Here is a 19,375-nt window from a genome sequence, read left to right as displayed (position 1 = left end):
AGGAGAACAAACATGACACAACCCTTCCTAATTGTTGGAAATCCCACTGTTTATGTTATACATGCTTCCCTGATGGGAGTATTTGGCAAGAACCGTTTTGTCCTACTAATTTCAGCGATCATTGAACTCATTGTAGTTTGTTTACATGTACAAATTTATCCAATGCTGCCACAGAAAGACGTGTTTTATGCCACTACTTCTTCGTCTCATTTTGTCCACCAAACGTTTTATGCTGTGCGTGAATGCACAAAGGTGAGCTTGGTTGATTTTATTGATTTGCTGGAGTGCTTATCAGGCATATTTGGTCAATCCATGACTGCAAGCTAATCCATGCCAACAGGCAATTTAGGCAAGCTGTATGTACATATTTCATCATTATGCCTTGTTTGTAGGTATATTTGAGCTCATTTAATTTCCTTTACTTACATCCTCTGTGTATTTAATTTATATTTGCATGTCTAATGACACATTATCTGTATTTAATATGACACATTATCTGTATTTAATATTGGCTGCATTTCTCACCTACTCAGCGGCCTAGTGGTTAGAGTGTCCGCCCTAAAATTGGTAGGTTGTGAGTTCAAACCCCGGCCGAGTCATACCAAAGACTATAAAAATGGGACCCATTACCTCCCTGCTTGGGTGTTAAATCACCAAAAACCGCTGCTGCCCACTGCTCCCCTCACCTCCCAGGGGGTGAACAAGGGGATGGCTCAAATGCAGAGGACAAATTTCACCACACATAGTGTGTGTGAGACAATTATTGGTGCTTTAACTTTTAACTTTAACATAGTTGTTTGTGTTTGTTCCAGACCACAGCAAACGTTACCCAGCTTGCAAAGATTGTAATAAATCCATTAGAAGAAGGCAGCCTGCCGTTTCCTTTAACTTGGACACACACATCTATACCTTTGGCCATTCTGAGCCAGTAATTTCCAGAAGATATCTCATACTGTGAGAAGCCTCCATTTTACTAATGATTTCCAATGTTGCAAAAATGTGTTGAATAAAAATTTAAATACAACACCAGCACCCCTCGCGACCCCGAAAGGGATAAGCGGTACAAAACGGATGGATGTCAACGAAGATTTGCGTCAGCCTTTGATAGTAGGCTAATATAGCTAACATAGACACATCATGTGTTGCCTTCATTATAACACTTTTATAAGGCTTTTAATTCTTTGCGGCTCTAGACAGATTTTTTTTTTGTATTGTTGGTCCAATATGGGTCTTTCAATATTTTGGGTTGCCGACCCCTGCTTTAAAGTAATTTAGAATTTTTACAATAAGACAACAGAGAGCCTGGTAGAAAGCCTCACTGGCTTTATTTTGTAAACCACTTCATTAAAAAACACACACAGTATCACTTTAACATCCAATTCATGACTAAATGTAGTTAATTTGATGCAAGGAATCCAAAATCGAGAGATAGCACCATAGGGCAAGTAAGGGGAGAGAATCGGTGCAATCTGCATATTTACACAATCCATTCGCGAATGCAATTATTAGTTATACCTGAGCGCATAGGTCCACAGTAAGCACCAGCTATAGTGCAGATAAGGATTTTGCAAGGAAACCAAAATCGAGAGATGGCACGTGAGAGGAGAGAATCGGTGCAATCTGCATAGGTCCACAGTAAGCACTAGCTTAGTGTGGACCTATGCAGATAAGAGAGCACAAAGTGGCATATGGACAACTTCCCACATGAACCCGCTTGTGAGATTTCAGAATGCGTTTGCCTCATTTATGATGAGATGGATAATTACGAATGAAAACGTATAAATTAAAAAAACAGTAAGATTGCACAATTCTGGTTTCTGCAAGATACTTGTTGTGATTTATAAAAATCATCAAAAGCTGCAAGTGAAGCAGAATTATGCATATAATAAATCACATATTAACAAAAAATGAACATAAATATTGAAACAAAGAGAGCCCTGAGTTGGCGGACGTCCTTAACACGCGATCGTGGCCCCTTGAAAGAGAAATAAAAACGTATATATGACAAGCGCGTCATGTTCTGACGGAAGTGCTGATGAGTGGGACGCCTGACGAGTTTGTCTCTGTGTGGGAGGGGGAGTAGGTTATTGACGAGCTGGAGGTACGACCTGCGGAAATAAAACATTGTGTTACGTTAGAAGCTGAAGTCGCGTTCACTGTCATGTCTGTACACAATACACAGCAGCAAGGAATCATGTACGTTGGTTTAAAGGGGAACATTATCACAATTTCAGAAGGGTTAAAACCATTAAAAATCAGTTCCCAGTGGCTTATTTTATTTTTCGAAGTTTTTTTCAAAATTTTACCCATCACGCAATATCCCTAAAAAAAGCTTCAAAGTGCCTGATTTTAACCATCGTTATATACACCCGTCCATTTTCCTGTGACGTCACACAGTGATGCCAATGCAAACAAACATGGCGGAACGAACAGCAAGGTATAGCGACATTAGCTCGGATTCAGACTCTGATTTCAGCGGCTTAAGCGATTCAACAGATTACGCATGTATTGAAACGGATGGTTGTAGTGTGGAGGCAGGTAGCGAAAACAAAGTTGAAGAAGAAACTGAAGCTATTGAACCATATCGGTTTGAACCGTATGCAAGCGAAACCGACGAAAACGACACGACAGCCAGCGACACGGGAGAAAGCGAGGACGAATTCTGCGATCGCCTTCTAACCAACGATTGGTATGTGTTTGTTTGGCATTAAAGGAAACTAACAACTATGAACTAGGTTTACAGCATATGAAATACATTTGGCAACAACATGCACTTTGAGAGTGCAGACAGCCCATTTCAGGCGCGCTAAGAACATATATTTTTCCACGATTTCAGCACTCAGGTTAACCATACCGCAAGTAATGAATAAAGTTTTCATCAATTAATATATTCTGTAGACATACCCTCATCCGCTCTCTTTTCCTGAAAGCTGATCCGTCCAGTTTTGGAGTTGATGTCAGCATCTGCTTTGAGTGTCGCAGAATATCCACACATTCTTGCCATCTCTGTCGTAACATAGCTTTCGTCGGTAAAGTGTGCGGAACAAACGACTGACCATTTCGTTGGCTTTCCCCACAGCCTCGTATTTTGAACAAATTTCGTCCAATTTCTTGCCACTTTCGCATCTTTGGGCCACTGGTGCAACTTGAATCCGTCCCTGTCCGTATTGTTACACCCTACGGCAACACACCGACGAAAGTGAGAAAATAGCGGATTGCTTCCCGATGTGACGTCATCGCTCCGAGAGCGAATAATAGAAAGGCGTTTAATTCGCCAAAATTCACCCATTTAGAGTTCGAAAATCGGTTAAAAAAATATATGGTCTTTTTTCTGCAACATCAAGGTATATATTGACGCTTACATAGGTCTGGTGATAATGTTCCCCTTTAAAATAAAGCCATTTTTGTTTGATTCAGTGACAGCGTCTCACACGCGCCCACTGTAGCCATCTTGGGAGCAGGTGTACGTGTGCTGTACAGCATTGGATCTCGTCCCTGGTAAACACTATTTCGCCTGTTATTGGTGCGGCCAGAATCTTGGCCAGAAGTTAGCTTGCACCTCTCTGACAAAGTCCTCTGTTCTTCACACACAAGCTGCAAAGCAGGACTAATTTAGATGTCACTCAGAGGCTCAGAATCAGTCTGACTCAATGCTGCCTGGAACTCAGTGCAAAGTCACAGTACTTTGTATGTATTACGTACACTTTTTTTTATAGACTTCTCCTGCTTACTGCATAATTTTTTCTGATATTTTGGTTAGCTTTTTAGCTACGGAAGTTGGGCAAAATATCAGACATACCTCTGCGTATGATATTTAAGTCACATTACACGATACAGTGAAACGTCGATTTACGAACATCTTTTTGCAAACTTTTCAATATACGAACTGTTAGATCGAGCCAAGTCTGCCCCTGTGTGCGAACCATGTTTCTGTGTATGAACGCTTAATTCATACATTTCGTGTACCACCGGCAGCCAGTTTGTGCCTGCTCGTATTGAAGAGATTGAGGTGGGCAGTTTCGTACCACAGCAAGTTTTTAATTGTGATGAGAATGGACTTATGTCACAGCGGTAGAAAATACATTACCTCTCGTTCAGCGGCGTCTCTCCCGAGAGAACACACACACATACACCCCCCCCCCGTCTGCTCCTTTCTTTCCTCTCGTCTGCTGCCCATTTGCAGATGTTAATGTAACGTGGATTTTATTATTTTAAATGCTTAGTATTGATAAGAGATGCTCTGTCCTTCATGAGGTTGGAAAAGATAAGGCACTGTCTTCGGGGCTCTGATGCAAAGTTCACCAAAATTTGGCATTCATTTCAGGAACATGTTGATTCCTTGAGCCTGGATGCTGCTGCTATTGTTTAGGCGCACCCCATTGATCAACTTAAAATTCTCAGTTTGCTTGCTAAACATTATACATTCCAAGGTATAGTAGCGGCGCACACTAATTTAATTGTATTATTACCTTAGTAGTTTTTTATTTTATTTTATTGTATTTTTGGGGAGAGAGGGGGGGGTTCATGTATGTGTGTGTGTATATGTTTGTATACATATATGCGTATCCTTGGTTTTATGTTGTCATAAAACTTTACTGTATTTGTGTATGTGAGTGTGAGTGCATGTATGTATGCATATAATTTTATTAACTTTTTTATTAATTTTTTCTCCACTGACTATTAAATTTAGTCCCTTTGAAATGTGTCTTCTTGGTGTCTCCTTCCCCCTGTTGTTTGTGATGTTTTGTGGACATTTGAATTGCCAACATTTCAATGTACACTGCTGTATATGTGTTGTAAAGATTTAAAATCCTTGAATTAAAAAAAAAAGTTTCGTATTGTCGCAATATACAACTCGCTGGAATATAAAGACAATATAACATACATCCATAAACCTGGATGCATATGCAAAAGTGCAATATATTTATCTGTACAGTAATCTATTTATTTATATCTGCACCTTAATGCTTTTTTATCCTGCATTACCATGAGCTAATGCAACAAAATTTTGTTCTTATCTGTACTATAAAGTTCAAATTTGAATGACAATAAAAAGGAAGTCTAAGTCTAAGTCTAATATGGTTGTTAAAGTTAAGGATTTTTGTGATTTCTGTGTGCGTGCGTCTTGGCAGAGCAGAGCATTCAACACAGCTCAGTACTTCCGATACTTTTCTAAATAAATAGTAGCACAAAAAAAATTGCATTATTGGCTTCACTTTAACAAAACATTTTATGATTAATTAAACATATGTTTCTTGTTGCAATCAAAGACCAATTTTGGCATTAAATAACATAGGGAACATACTAGAAAACTTCACTTTTAGCAGTGAGTAGGCAAACGGATTATAAAGGCTCCTAATTTGGCTGCTGACGTATGCAGTAATATATTGTGTCATTTCTCATTGTATCATTTTATCAAAAATATGAGAATGGATTATTGATATATTTATTTATTTACTGTTAATATCTGGTTATTTTCTGTTTTAACATGTTTTATACACACTTCTGTTAAAATGTAATAAACATTTATTCTTCTGCAGTTAGATACTTTACATTAGTTTTGGGTGATACCACAAATCGATCCCAGTGTCATACATTGGTCATATTTAAAGTCCTTACGTGTTGAGGGACGCATTCCCTAAGTTTATAAAATAATATAAATTTAAAAAAGAAAAAGATTATGTGTTTGTGTCGATAAAAAATCTCGATGTAGTATCAACTAAATACGGTCTTGTACTTGATAACATTACAATCAATATCTGTGTTACAGGAGAGCTAACTTGCTGTTAGCGGTGACTGTGAGATATTTTGTCCTACGGTGTGGAGTGCATGTTTAGCTATTCCTCTGCAGGGATGATATTTTTAAACAAATTACTTTATTTGTCGCCATAGATTCAAGGATTAGTGATTTAGAAGTAGCTAAAACACTACTGAGAGACGTGGGCCACTAGTTGGCTATTAGCTGTCATGTTTTAGCTTGCAGAACAGCGCTTCAGTGTTTGTAGTTCCACCTATATCGTTAGGTTTAAAGCCAAGATACGTTAATTCTCCATTTTCTGTCTCCACACTGTTTTTGCTTGCAAGTGCTGTGTGTGCATGTGTGTGTTGATTAACATTCGCAGCGGCTTGCTTGTATGCTTGTCACCGCGGCACACATCATGTTGATGAAAAATAAAAGTATCTGTATTTTTCAAAAGCAGTATAGCACCGTTTTAAATTCATCAGTACCGCGGTACTTTATTAGTACCGGTATGCCATACAACCCCCGTTTAAAGTGTACAGACATTGACAAAAAAGTATGTATTTTTGTTAAGGCTGGAACCCATTATACATATTTAAATGTGCTTCACTATACAAACTTCTTGTTTAACAGACCCTGTTAACGAATTAATTCAACTCATAAATCAAGGTTCCACTGTATTATATTGTGGAGTTCATAAATACTTCATACACTTAAAGAAACATTAGTAAAATAGCAATAATTGCAGCAAGAAGAGAACATGTATATAATTCAGAGCATCTTTCAACAACTAAAATTTAAGACATATTTAAGACCATAAGACCATTTCACATCAATACTGACAAAAAAAAAAAAAAAAAGAGTACAAAGACATGTAGGAAAATCAAAGGCCCAGATTTAATTGTAACTACTGTGTAGGGATTCATTAACAAAATGTTTAACATAACTAAAAACATCAGAAGCCTCTCTATTGTAAACTAATATTTGTTTGGAATTTTTTGGGCAAACGGACATTTCTCTGATTTGCCATTAAATTCCATTGCCTTCATGCCCAATGTTCCAATTTTGTCTTGCAGAAGGTGCTTCATATTGAGTGTTTTCACGCGACAACAACAGAGAGTCATGGTGGATGAAAGCACAACAATATATCATCGTCTGTGAAAGGGACCGTTAGCATCACTGCTAAAGATAATTGGTCAACTTATGAAGTTTTTTTAGGCTGTGAGAGTTGAGCTAACAGAGAAACACAGGAAGAATGTGGATGACATTCACATTTTCTCAGCTCATTTTGTATCTGGTATGTTTATTGTGTTGGATTATTATTATTATGTTGAATACAATTTTACATGCTTTTCGGGATTGTTTTACAAATATACTGCTAATAAAGAAGAACTAGTTAATATCCGAACTTTTGATGGAATTTAAGACATATTACAGTCTTAAATTCAAATTATTGGTGTTAAAATGGACTTATAATGCAAAACCAACTTTTCGTACCTATTGGTACTCCTTTTTGTGCTTTTAGGATCTGTACAAGTGTCAAAAATTTGAAATCAAACCATGGAGGCATAGCGGAGGTATTTATAAAACAGACGAAGACAAGACAAGAGACGGAGACAAAGCGGCTTGAAGATGGTCTGTAAAACATTATCTTTGCAAAATTTTGACAAAAGAACCACCATTACATGTTATGTGTACCACAAGGAAGTGTTTTAAATGTAGGACAAAAATCATAATATGACCCCTTTAAAGGGGAACTGCACTTTTGTGGGGAATTCTACCTATCGTTCACAATCATTGTGAAAGACATGACGATGGATTTTTTTTTTTCTAAATGCCTTGTAAATATTAAATAAACGTAAATAAATGTCCGCTTACAGCGGAGCCAATGGGAGCTCCAATATTCCGCTCATAAATTCTGATAAATAACCAACCAGGGGCAGCAATATTCAATTTACACTTTAATATTTAATATTAACCAAGTATTAGTGATATTGTTATTTTCTTTTTTCCCCCACACACAATTATGTTCAGTTCAAGAGCACTTAGTTTTACAATTATTTTCACAGTTATTTACTGTCATTAATTAGACTTACACTTAGACAAACTTTAATGATCCGCAAGGGAAATCGTTCTAATTTATTAATTATTATTATACATTTATTTTTTATTTATATATATATATATATATATATATATATATATATATATATATATATATATATATATATATATATATATATATTAGGGCTGCAACTAACGATTAATTTGATAATCGATTAATCTGTCGATTATTACTTCGATTAATTGATTAATAATCGGATAAAATAGACAAACTACATTTCTACCCTTTCCAGTATTTTATTGAAAAAAACCAGCATACTGGCACCATACTTATTTTGATTATTGTTTCTCAGCTGTTTGTACATGTTGCAGTTCATAAATAAAGGTTTATAAAAAAAATTAAAAATAAAATAAAATTGCCTCTGCGCATGCGCATAGCATAGATCCAACGAATGATGACTAAATTAATCACCAACTATTTTTATAATCGATTTTAATTGATTTAATCGATTAGTTGTTGCAGCCCTAATATATACATATATATATATATACATATATATATATATATATATATATATATATATATATATATATATATATATATATATATATATATATATATATATATATATATATATATATATATATATATAAAATTATTAGATTATTATTTATTAATTAGGACTTGGTATGTCCATTCCAAAGGAGAAGTGTCACGCAAACAACAAAAAACGGTTTTAGATGAAAAAAAACAAGCAAAAATTCCACTTCTCACCGCTATTGTTCTTCCATATTTCCCTGGCACAATTGTCAGAGGGACTCAGTTCTGATATTTGGATGTTAGGATCGGATTTGTAGTCATCTAGGAGTAAAAAAACCCAAAAACAACTCAGGTGAAAATGCAGTGCGTCATTAACTAACGAGCGGAGCTTACTGTTGTTGCTGAACATAAAAGAGCTGCTCTCCCTCATGGTCTCGTTGCCGCTGTCTGACAGCGTTTTCTCCGTGCGGGAGACGTGCGGCCTCTTTTTCTTCTTGCTCCTGCGCGTGCTGATGCGGATGATGCCGCGCACCAGCCGGCACTCGGCCTCCTGCTCGTCCATTTGATGCTCCTCGGCCAGCGTGTTGATGAGCAGATTGATGTCCTTGCTCCTGCGTAGGAACACAGAGTCTGACGTGCACCGGGCCAACTCCCCGATCTGATACTCAGTGTAAAGCTCCAGCAGCTTCTTCCTAATCAGCGAGTCCACGTCCTCCTCGCCGTCCTCCCAGTCGTCGAGCATTATACACTCCTGCAGGGATGGATGGCGGGGCTGCGTTTGAGGCACGTACGTTACAGCTTCAGTTACTAAATATTCTCTTGGACTGTCTACTTTCACTCCGTTAATGCAGACTTCCCCCAGCCAGTCGTCGTCCTCTTCTTGCTTGTCTAACGGATTCTCAGCTCGGAGGCTCAGCTTTTCTGGCTCTTCTACCGCGTTCTCTTTAGGCGCCAAACACGGGACACGCGTACACACTCTATAAAGGCCGCAGGTCAAGACTCTGCACATAAAGGTCCCGCAGGCCCTCGGGGAAGTGCAGGGATTGCAGGTTTGATTGGCGGAGGGAGGCCCGGCTGAAGAAGCGATAAAACATGTTGTCTCTGACTGCTTCCCGTTTGCATCTTTCTGCTGGCCTGTCCTCAGTTTCTGGATCTCTGGTTCTACAGGGTCCACGCAGCGCTCCTCGTAGAAGGAAGACCTTTGGCTGCTCGTCAGGCTCGGTCCTCGCTTGTGGCTGCCAGACCCCGAGGTGTCTCTTACGCCGCCCGCGCTGCCTACAGACATGTCTTCGAGATCTAAACACACCCAGACAATTAAGATTAGTTACAATGTTACACTACTAATTATAGTCATCAGTGTTGGGTTAGTTACTGAAAACCAGTAACTAGTTACAGTTACTAGATACTTTATTTCAAAAGTAACTCAGTTACTAACTCAGTTACTTACACCAAAAAGTAATGTGTTACTGTGAAAATACTTCTTTCTTTTTCTTTTTTTTTAAGGCTCCCATTAATGCCCTTTTAGCCTTCATTTCAGTACTGTAATTGCACTGGAGAATAATACAATCTGTGATCAACTTAACATGCATTTGCATCACTGAACTCAGAAAGCAATGTGCTCTACATACAACACACAAAGACAAAGATATGTTTCAAAGGGCCAATTTATTTCAGGCCAGAACAAATTGACAAAACTATTTTAAATAGCTGCAACTCAATGGCACTTTAACTTTAACTTTAAGTAGATAGGATCTTTGATCCAAGACACAACTTACATTTAACTAAAATGTTATTTTCTTTGTGCTCGACAAAAGAAAAGTATTGAGAATGGCTCCATGTTAAGAAACTCGACTTCTGGCTTCGCCATGATGTCTTGTTAGTTGTTATGAGAGTAGCGTATGTGTGTGTGTGTGTGTGGCCCTTTAAGATATGACAGCATGTGAGGTGAGTGACGTCAGTGAGTGAGTGGGCGAGAGAGGTGAGCGAGCGGCAAGAGTGAGTGCGTGCAGGTGATCTAGCTTGGTAGATGGCTGCGTCCAATAAAGTCACAAAGTTGCAACAAACCGCCGGCCTCGTCATTCACCCTCAGCTATACAGACCCACTTCTGGCTAAAGTGAAGGTTGTTAGCCCCGAAGTACATAAGCCTTGGAGGAACGTCTCCCCTGCGCCCCTCAACTACGGTCCCCGCCCCCACCCACAGAAAGCACGCCTCTTCTTTTCCTTGTGACACAGAAGGACGACACCGCAGCGCTTCAATAAAACACACTCAGATCTTCTGTTTCTAGCCGATACTACATACAAAATAATGTAAAATAACGCAGTAACGCATCATGTAGTAACGGTAACTGAGTTACTGAATATAAAAAATAACGCGTTAGATTACTAGTTACTGCCGAAACGAACGGCGTTACAGTGATGCGTTACCTTGTAACGCGTTAGTCCCAACACCGATAGTCATCAGTCCAGTCTGTAAGGAAGATTTATAGGATTGCTACATTTTCTTGATCAGATGTGAGGCATCAATGACTATAATTTCCGGACTATAACAGCTACTTTTTTTTACCACACTTTGAACCATGTGCTTCATATAATGTGTGCGGCTAATTTATGGATGTTTCTGGCTTCACATGCTGCCGATAAATTTAGCCTTGTCACACCAGACCAATGAAGTTGCTGAACTGGTCACAGTGGGCCGATTTGTTCACTATAAATTAAATGCTCTCACATATAGGGATGCAACGATCATGTCATGATCTTGTGTTTGGTTTTGAATTTTGTATTAATCCTGTGTTTACTTTCTGGTTTATTGAGCGCCATTCTCAACACCTGCCCTCATTTAGTGATTGGTGTCCCCACCAGCTGCTTTCGTTAATCACGGCCCCTTATATACCCAGTCTTGCCACTCACTATCAGCGACAAGTTATGGTCACTGCAGCCTCTATCGACGACAGTATATTTTTTTTGTTATGCTAGCTCCTTGTTACTCCTTTTGTTTGTATGCTATGCTAAATTTGGCTTTAAGTGGCCTTAAGCTTCCCCTGTCTCCTTTTTGGATTTGTGCATTATATTGGAGGATGTGCCAAAGAAAATATTTGCAATGTCCCTGTAAAGTCTGAGAATTAACCTAACAAAAAAACTAATTACGTTTAGAAAACGATCATAGAAAAATAAAATTAAAGAATGCCAAATTTTTACAAATGATGACAGATGTGAACAAGAGCATGTATTGTCTTTGTGTGATGATGTAAATGAGGTGTGGATGTATTGTATATTAAGTATGTGTCCATGAAAGGGCATTTTATGACTTTTTTCTTAATACTTGTCTATGATTTTATTGTCATAATTGTATTGCATGATTTTTGTATCCCTTTACTTTAGATGGAAATTAGCTATTTAGCTATAATCTGGTACAGAACATATCTGTCTTTGAGCTTAATGTTTCTGTGCATTGTCCCTTCAAATAAAGACTAAACAAAAAAAAAGTCAATATTTCGACGTATTTACTTAACCAAAATGGAAATTTTATCCAGATGTATTTATCCTGCTTATTTTAGTTCCATACCTAATAGCATAATTTAAAAAAAAACATAAACCAACTCAACACACACCCAACTTTAATTTAATTTGGAGAAATAAGACTCATTATATAAAAAAGGGCAACGTGGTGAAATAATATAAAGATGGAGGATTCATAGTTATAGATTTTGATTGTTTAAATGGTAACTTGAAATTGAATTGGTTGAAGTCATGGAATCAAAATTTTGATTCCTTCTGGTACTGCATACCTAAAAATATTTGATAAACTAGGAGGATTGGAGATGTGTCTTTCCAATTGAGAAGCTTCCTGTTAAGTTGTCAGACTTTCACAAGCAGATTTGATCTTATTGGAAAATTCTTTACACACACTTGTCCCTTCATTGCATTCCAATAATGGAACAACAGGTGTATTGTACACATCTACACACAGACAAATAGCTGTGTTATAATGGCTGGATGCAGAAAAGTATTTGGTCAATTGGATGCACAAGGCAACTTGCTTAATTATGAGCATGAGCATGCAACAAATTTCACTTTTATCTGCCACTTTCTGAATTAAACAATTTTTATTCTATACATCCATCCATTTTCTACCGCTTGTCCCTCTTGAGGTCGTGGGGGTGCTGGAGCCTATCCCAGCTGCATTTGGGCGGAAGACAATTCGACAACACTGTGTACAAGTCTCCACCTCATCACAGGGCCAACACAGATAGACAGACAACATTCACACTCACATTCACACACAAGGACCAATTTAGTGTTGCCAATCAACCTATCCCCAGGTGCAAGTCTTTGGGTGTGGGAGGAAGCCGGGGTACCCGAAGGGAACCCACATGGTCACAGGGAGAACATGCAAATTCCACACAGAAAGACCTCGAGCCCAGGACCTTCATATTGTGAGGCACATGCACTAACCCCTGTTCCATCGTGATGCCGTGCTGCTCTTTATTACTTCCACAACTAATCTTGCACAATATTTCATTAACGGACAAAAAATCCACTAACTATTTTATTAGCTCATGTCTTACAGTACATTTTTATCCAGGCACACAAAACAATAATGACATTCTTACTAATTTTGATAAAGACACCATTTTAAAAATGCATATTCTATTTTTCTCTTCCATTACCACCAATGATTACATTTGTACATTTTCTTGTAATGACATAGAAACCACCAATCATGTACCAAAGTTGAGTCATTTTGGAACATTTTGGTTAAAACCTGTTTTTCCATCATTGTCAACAAATTTCTGCTCCAATGATATTTCACTTTCTCAAAAGCAGAAAAAGAAGAAATCTCGTGTAACACCACATTATGCTTTGCAAAGTTGTATATATGCAAATGTACATGTCCAGAAACTCCCCCAAACATACTTGCTTCTAAAAACTGTTTTAATTTGTATCTAAAATCCCTCAAAATTATACAAAAAACAAAAATGCCCAAATTATTTTCTCATCTTAGTCAATCTCTTTTGTAATGATTCTGTTTTCATATTGTCTTTAGTTTTTTACAGATAGATTGTAGTTATTGCTTATTTAAAAAAAATTAAAAATTTGTGTTCCCATTCATGTACTGCAATTTTTGCCTTTGCATTGACATTTGGAAAAAAATGTAATGCCATGTTTATTTTGTCAATAAAGTTATTTAAAAACAAATCCCGCTTTCACTTAGAAAATAAAATGTCCAGTGTCAGACTATGAAAAAACATGTTTTTCCCGTTTCTGATTAGTAGGGATTTTCGTTTTTATTTTATGAAATATAAAACAAAAATCAAACCGTTTGGTTCCTGCTTTTCAACACCGAAAAAGAAAAACACTTTATTTTTCAATTTAATTTTTTGTATTTTGAAACGAAATTCAAATAAACCAATTTCCATTTATGAAAAGAAAATGTAAATACCAAAACATACGCTGATCACTGACCCAGGTTTTTTTTAAAGAGTGTTCTTCAAAAAGACTGACTCAACAGCACCTCTGCCGGTGGTAGCCAAGAAGTGCATTCCATTTTTCTTTAATTGCTCTTTAGTTGCTATCAATTAACAATAGTAATTATACAAAAAAATACCTTATGGATCATCTCTACAAACTAAAAGTGCCATTTAAAGTGACTTAACTGCTTTCAATAATTATATTTCAGTCACGATGTCATTCAAAAGACATATCAAATGTGTTTATTTAACCTTACACCTACATTAAACACACAAACTTAACTCCCTGATTGCTATCAACATTTAATAAGATGAATACATGTTTTGTGCCAGTTTGAGGCGTATTAACTAAAACTGCTTTCGTTTTTGATACAGTTTTAACGTTTAATAGCAACTGTTATCAAATGCACTGATGTTTACAAACGTCATGCGAGGATCGAAGAAGAAACGAGCGAATAACTCATAAACCAGTGACATGTGAATGTATTTTATACGCACACAACACATTAACATATTAGATCATGCTTAGTTTTTCACCAGTAAATGAAAAATAATGTCACTTTCATGGCGGCGACGTCAGAGTTAGCTATTTTCCTCCATTAAAGGACTGACGAATATTTTTAGTAAATAGGACTTACAATTGGCGGTTCTTCCACGTACCAGCTTTAACTACTTCTCGACATTAAAAGAAGTAGCTACATCTCGTCCATAAACGTTTTTTAATCCACTTTTTGTCTTTGGGAAGTTGTTTTCAGCAGTTCATGCACCTGAGCGACAAGGTGGAGGTAGCGCAACAGGTAGCCGTAATAAGTGAAACTTCCGGTCACCGGGGCAAAAAGTAAAATGCTGAAGAGAAAAATTATCATCGTGGAATTGCGTTGTCTTGATAAAAAATGTCTGGGAATCTGATTTTGATATTGTGTTAAACTAAATCAACTAAAATGATACCTTCAAATTGAGCTTTAAGTAGAAGTATTACACGGTGTACTTTTACTTTTAAAGTATCTCTGGTCATGTTCTGTTATTGTAGTTATTTTGAACTTGACTAAATGATTCGCTTTAAAGCCGGAAGTACTACTATTTCGATGTTTAATACTCTGCAACCTTTTGTAATTCCACAACATGGCAACAATAATCACACCAAAAATAATAATCGATATGATGTAGTGTTTTCCAACTCTTACTGTCATCATTTATCATATATATCTTTTAATAAAACATTTATTTTGAAACCCGGAAATTATATATTGACTATGGCTGGCGTAGGACAACACATACAACACACTGGTCTTATTAAATCCGTGTAAATGAACCACGACAAAAGCGAACAGTAGTGGAGTGTTTTGTTACATATTTATATATTCATTATTAATTTCTTGTTTATGGAGGTTAATACACCAATCCAGCAGTCAGGTAGGAGTGGTTTCATTGACGGGTGTTTATCAAAACAAAGCAGGCTAACGTGGACGTGAGCGGCTAACTAGCTAAAAGGCTAACGATGGACTATGAAGTGTCAGATTTTACGAATTTTTAACGGGAATGAAAGCAAATACGGACATGATTAATAGGTTATCAGCCATGGATAGGTCGGACGGTGTTTTCGTGTTCTTTGTAGCAGGCTACTCATAGTGTTGTATATCTATGACTATTCCTCTATAACGTGACGTCATCGCTTCACTTGGTGATGTCAGTCTTGTCAGTGCATTATAAATCATGAACAAGGGCGAGTATCAGCAAATTGACCCACAGACCATCAGGACACCCGCCCAAATCTCGCCGGGTCACCGCCAGCAGCACAGCAACCAAGGGGAGGGCAGCAGCAGCAGCAGCAGCAAGGAGGTCGAGCGGCCGAGGAGACCCAGGAGGAGATGGGAGGTTTTCCCAGGAAAGAACCGCTTTTTCTGCGATGGGCGGCTCATAGCGGCACGCCATAACGGGGTTCTGCCCCTCACCCTCTGCCTTATCCTCGTCACCAGTGGTTTATTCTTCATATTTGAGTGCGTTCATCTTTCAACACACTGATACAGTACACCGTTATCTAATGGTCATTTCTGTCATCCCAGTTGCCCTTTTCTGGTCAAACACCTGACGAGCTGCATACCCGCCATCGGAGGAGTCCTCTTTGTGTTTGTGGTCGTCACCCTTCTCCAAACCAGCTTCTCAGACCCCGGCATCCTGCCTCGGGCCACGCCGGACGAGGCGGCTGACATTGAGAAGCAAATAGGTGAGGCTCTTCACGACATTGCACCTCAAAACAGTGAGTGGAACCTCGATTTACAAACTGAATTGCTCCTTGAACAGGGTTTGTACACCGAAACGTTTCTCCGTAAGAAACAATGTAAATATGAATTATGGGTTCCAGCCTGGGAAAAAGTTGAGTTGAGTTTGTGTTTATTTCGAACATACATTCATACAACATGATACATCACAATTTCCACTTTCTCTATTCAACATGTTCGAAAAGGAGTAGGAAGTAGTTGAGCTTATTTAACCTTACCCCTCTTCCTTTACATAGCAGTTGCTAAAACCTTTGTTCACTTCCTACTCTCAATGTATTCACAATATATTCCATAACTAATACCATTAAAAATAAATACATCAATAAATAAATGATCATTAGTGAAGTAGGTTATATTTATATGGGGCAGCACGGTGGGAGATGGGTTAGTTCGTCTGCCTCACAATACGAAGGTCCTGGGTTCGATCCTGCGCTCGGGATCTTTCTGTGTGGAGTTTGCATGTCCTCCCCGTGACTGCGTGGGTTCCCTCCGGGTACTCCGGCTTCCTCCCACTTGCAAAGACATGCACCTGGTGATAGGTTGATTGGCAACACTAAATTGGCCCTAGTGTGTGAATGTGAGTGTGAATGTTGGCCCTGTGATGAGGTGGCGACTGTTCCAGGGTGTATGCCGCCTTTGGCCTGATTGTAGCTGAGATAGGCTCCAGCGCCACCCGCGACCCCGAAGGGAATAAGCGGTAGAAAATGGATGGATGGATGAAGTTATATTTCATATGGTGAGATAAATTAGATTATCTAGAAAATGAATGGATGGTTGAAATAAATTCAGAATGTTTATCATGGTTCTTCCTCTTTGTACTTTGTAAACATTTTAAGTATGAAAAGTTCATATTCAGGTCAAGGTTTGAACATTTTGAACACAACATAAAGTGCTATACAATACTGTTTATCAAACAAATATAGCAAGGGATCAACTTTGTCTTTATTAACAAGCCAAAACAACAACAACAAGCTGAACTGTGTTGCATGTGCTGCACTGCCAACATGCACACACACACACACACAAAAGTCCTTTTGGTGCCCTCACAAACGATCAGAAATCACTAAAATCTTTGACTTTAAAACCATATTGCTACGATAATAAACATTTAAAAAAGTAAAATCCAACCACATTAACATCGGCAGAGAAGCTGACGAGAAAGCAGCAGACAGAGGAAGATGGCAGGGACAGTGCCCGTGTGTGTGTGTGTGTGTGTGTGTGTGTGTGTGTGTGTGTGTGTGTGTGTGTGTGTGTGTGTGTGTGTGTGTGTGTGTGTGTGTGTGTGTGTGTGTGTGTGTGTGTGTGTGTGTGTGTGTGTGTGTGTGTGTGTGTGTGTGTGTGTGTGCCTTGAAAGACACACTGCTGAATTGAAGGTAGTGTCTTTTCCTCCGCTGTAAAATAAGGCCATGTCTACACTAAGTCATATAACCCCTTAAACGAATAATTATTTAGCCAAAGCCCCGTTTCAGCAACACTAAACCAGCGTTTAAGGTCCCCCTCCTCGGACAAATTTTTACACGGGTGAAATCAGCCGTGTAATTCTTGAATCTCCGGCACTTAGCTTTGTATGGACTCATTGATTGTTTACAAAGTGAGTTCGGACAGGAAGTGACGCCAAAAAGACCACGCCCACACCGGAAGTGACGTCAGAAATAACACGCCACAGCCAGCTTCATAATAAAGCGGTTTCATAACAACCGGAGCTAACAACTGTAAATATGGAGGCGAGTCATCCAGACATGCCCGTGTTTCTCATTCTTCTACATGTACACGCTTGTGGAAATCACACATGAATACATTAAGAGAAACCAATTGCAGCTATTTCGGATACAACACTTCTCAGACGGCAAGAGAACTTTGGAATGTCCGGCCGGGTTAGCTGTGATTCTACTTAGCAGAAAACTTGGTCTATTTGTCGAAGGATAGACAACGAGGATGCAAGCTCCCTTAAATGTGGTAAAAAAGGTAGCGTGTGCTTCGTATTACCTGGCCGTCGAGGAAATGGCGAATGCTTTTGGACTGGCAAAGCAGACTGTATCAGTTATTGTTCGCCATTTATGTCGCGGACTCAACGTCTAGGTCCAGAGTATATAAAGTCACCAAAAAGGAATGGACAATGAAGGTGAAGGCGAAAGAGTGAGGAGTGTCCTGACCAGATATCTAGATCCCTAGTTTGATTGATGTGAAATGTTCTTTATCACATTGTTTACGTGTCTAATAAAGATGTGATTAATTTATGATGGTTCAGGTGTGATTCACTGCAATAGGGCCCCACAGCACACTGGATTCCAGTTAATTGAAATACCACAACACTGGATATTGTTCAGATAAGTTACATTTAAGAACTTGCACACAAAGCAACACTGGAGGTGACTATGATGTGCGCATTTTCCGTGCATGCGTATTAGGTCGCGTTGTGCCGGCGGACGCAGGGGCTCTTAAATGGTGGCATTGTTGTGTGTAGACACGGATAAGGTTAGGTGTGATTTACCCTTAGTGTAAACGGGGCCTAAGTCTGCTCTGGCATATATTTCCAGTAAAGTTTGGTCTCATCAGATTTAAAACGTGCTGTGGTATGAAGCCTGCTTTGTCAATTCCTTCATACTTGTGAGTGCCATTAATGTACTCCTCGCAAATAATGTTTTTTTTATTTTTTTATTAACTTCATAGCGATTCCCTCCTTTCCACGCTGGTCTGTCTTTTTGGAACTCATATTGAGTGAGCAAAATCGACAAAATGTGTTAAAAAGAGTGTCTGCCCTGAGATCGGTAGGTTGTGAGTTCAAACCCTGGCCGAGTCATACCAAAGACTATAAAAATGGGACCCATTACCTCCCTGCTTGGCACTCAGCATCAAGGGTTGGAATTGGGGGTTAAATCAACATAAATGATTCCCGGGCGCGGCCACCGCTGCTGCTCTCTGCTCCCCTTACCTCCCAGGGGGTGATCAAGGGGGATGGGTCAAATGCAGAGAATAATTTTGCCACACCTAGTATGTGTGTGACAATCATTGTTACTTTAACTTTAACTTTAAAAGGCAAAAAAAAAACACAGAAAAGGCACACACGCTGAAGTGCTAAGAAGTGACTGTGTACTGGGCAGCAAATGATGTGGAGGGAGGGCTCCACCCCCGCAACAAAGCTGCACCCTGCTGTTTGTCTGCAGGCGCAACACAAAATGAAGCGTTTGTGCACAGAGACATGGTTCACACACAGAGGCACATTTGGCTCAATTGAAAAGTTCGTAAATAGAGTGGTTCGTAAATCGAGTTTCCACCGTATTA

General features: G+C 38.7%; 2 protein-coding genes across 4 annotated transcripts in view; one reads left to right on the top strand and one right to left on the bottom strand.

Annotated features, from left to right (window-relative positions):
- Positions 1-1,235: 1,235 nt before the first annotated feature.
- kdf1b (keratinocyte differentiation factor 1b) lies at positions 1,236-14,625 on the bottom strand. 3 transcript variants are annotated; one of them, XM_061931211.1, is made up of 4 exons: positions 14,475-14,620; positions 8,739-9,641; positions 8,580-8,666; positions 1,238-2,108 (listed from the first exon to the last, which is right to left on the bottom strand). In XM_061931211.1, the coding sequence occupies exons 2-4, from the start codon at positions 9,628-9,630 to the stop codon at positions 2,014-2,016; spliced, it is 1,074 nt and encodes a 357-aa protein (XP_061787195.1). In that variant the 5' UTR covers positions 9,631-9,641; positions 14,475-14,620; the 3' UTR covers positions 1,238-2,013. The 3 variants fall into 3 exon arrangements, with proteins under 3 accessions (XP_061787196.1, XP_061787195.1, XP_061787194.1); XM_061931210.1 differs by having other exon boundaries at positions 1,249-2,108; positions 14,453-14,624; XM_061931212.1 differs by lacking the exon at positions 8,580-8,666 and having other exon boundaries at positions 1,236-2,108; positions 14,453-14,625.
- LOC133577407 (palmitoyltransferase ZDHHC18-B-like) overlaps positions 14,430-19,375 on the top strand; it is a 28,686-nt gene continuing 23,740 nt past the window's right edge. Inside the window, exons 1-2 of the mRNA XM_061931213.1 lie at positions 14,430-15,811; positions 15,878-16,038. Coding sequence (XP_061787197.1) covers positions 15,528-15,811; positions 15,878-16,038 — 445 coding nt within the window. The 5' untranslated portion in view covers positions 14,430-15,527. The remainder of the gene's footprint in view (positions 15,812-15,877; positions 16,039-19,375) is intronic.

The sequence above is a fragment of the Nerophis lumbriciformis genome, linkage group LG37, assembly GCF_033978685.3.
Source record: "Nerophis lumbriciformis linkage group LG37, RoL_Nlum_v2.1, whole genome shotgun sequence".
Classification (NCBI taxonomy): domain Eukaryota; kingdom Metazoa; phylum Chordata; class Actinopteri; order Syngnathiformes; family Syngnathidae; genus Nerophis; species Nerophis lumbriciformis.
Note: the sequence above shows the minus strand (reverse complement) of the source record. Positions and strands in the feature narration are given on the sequence as shown.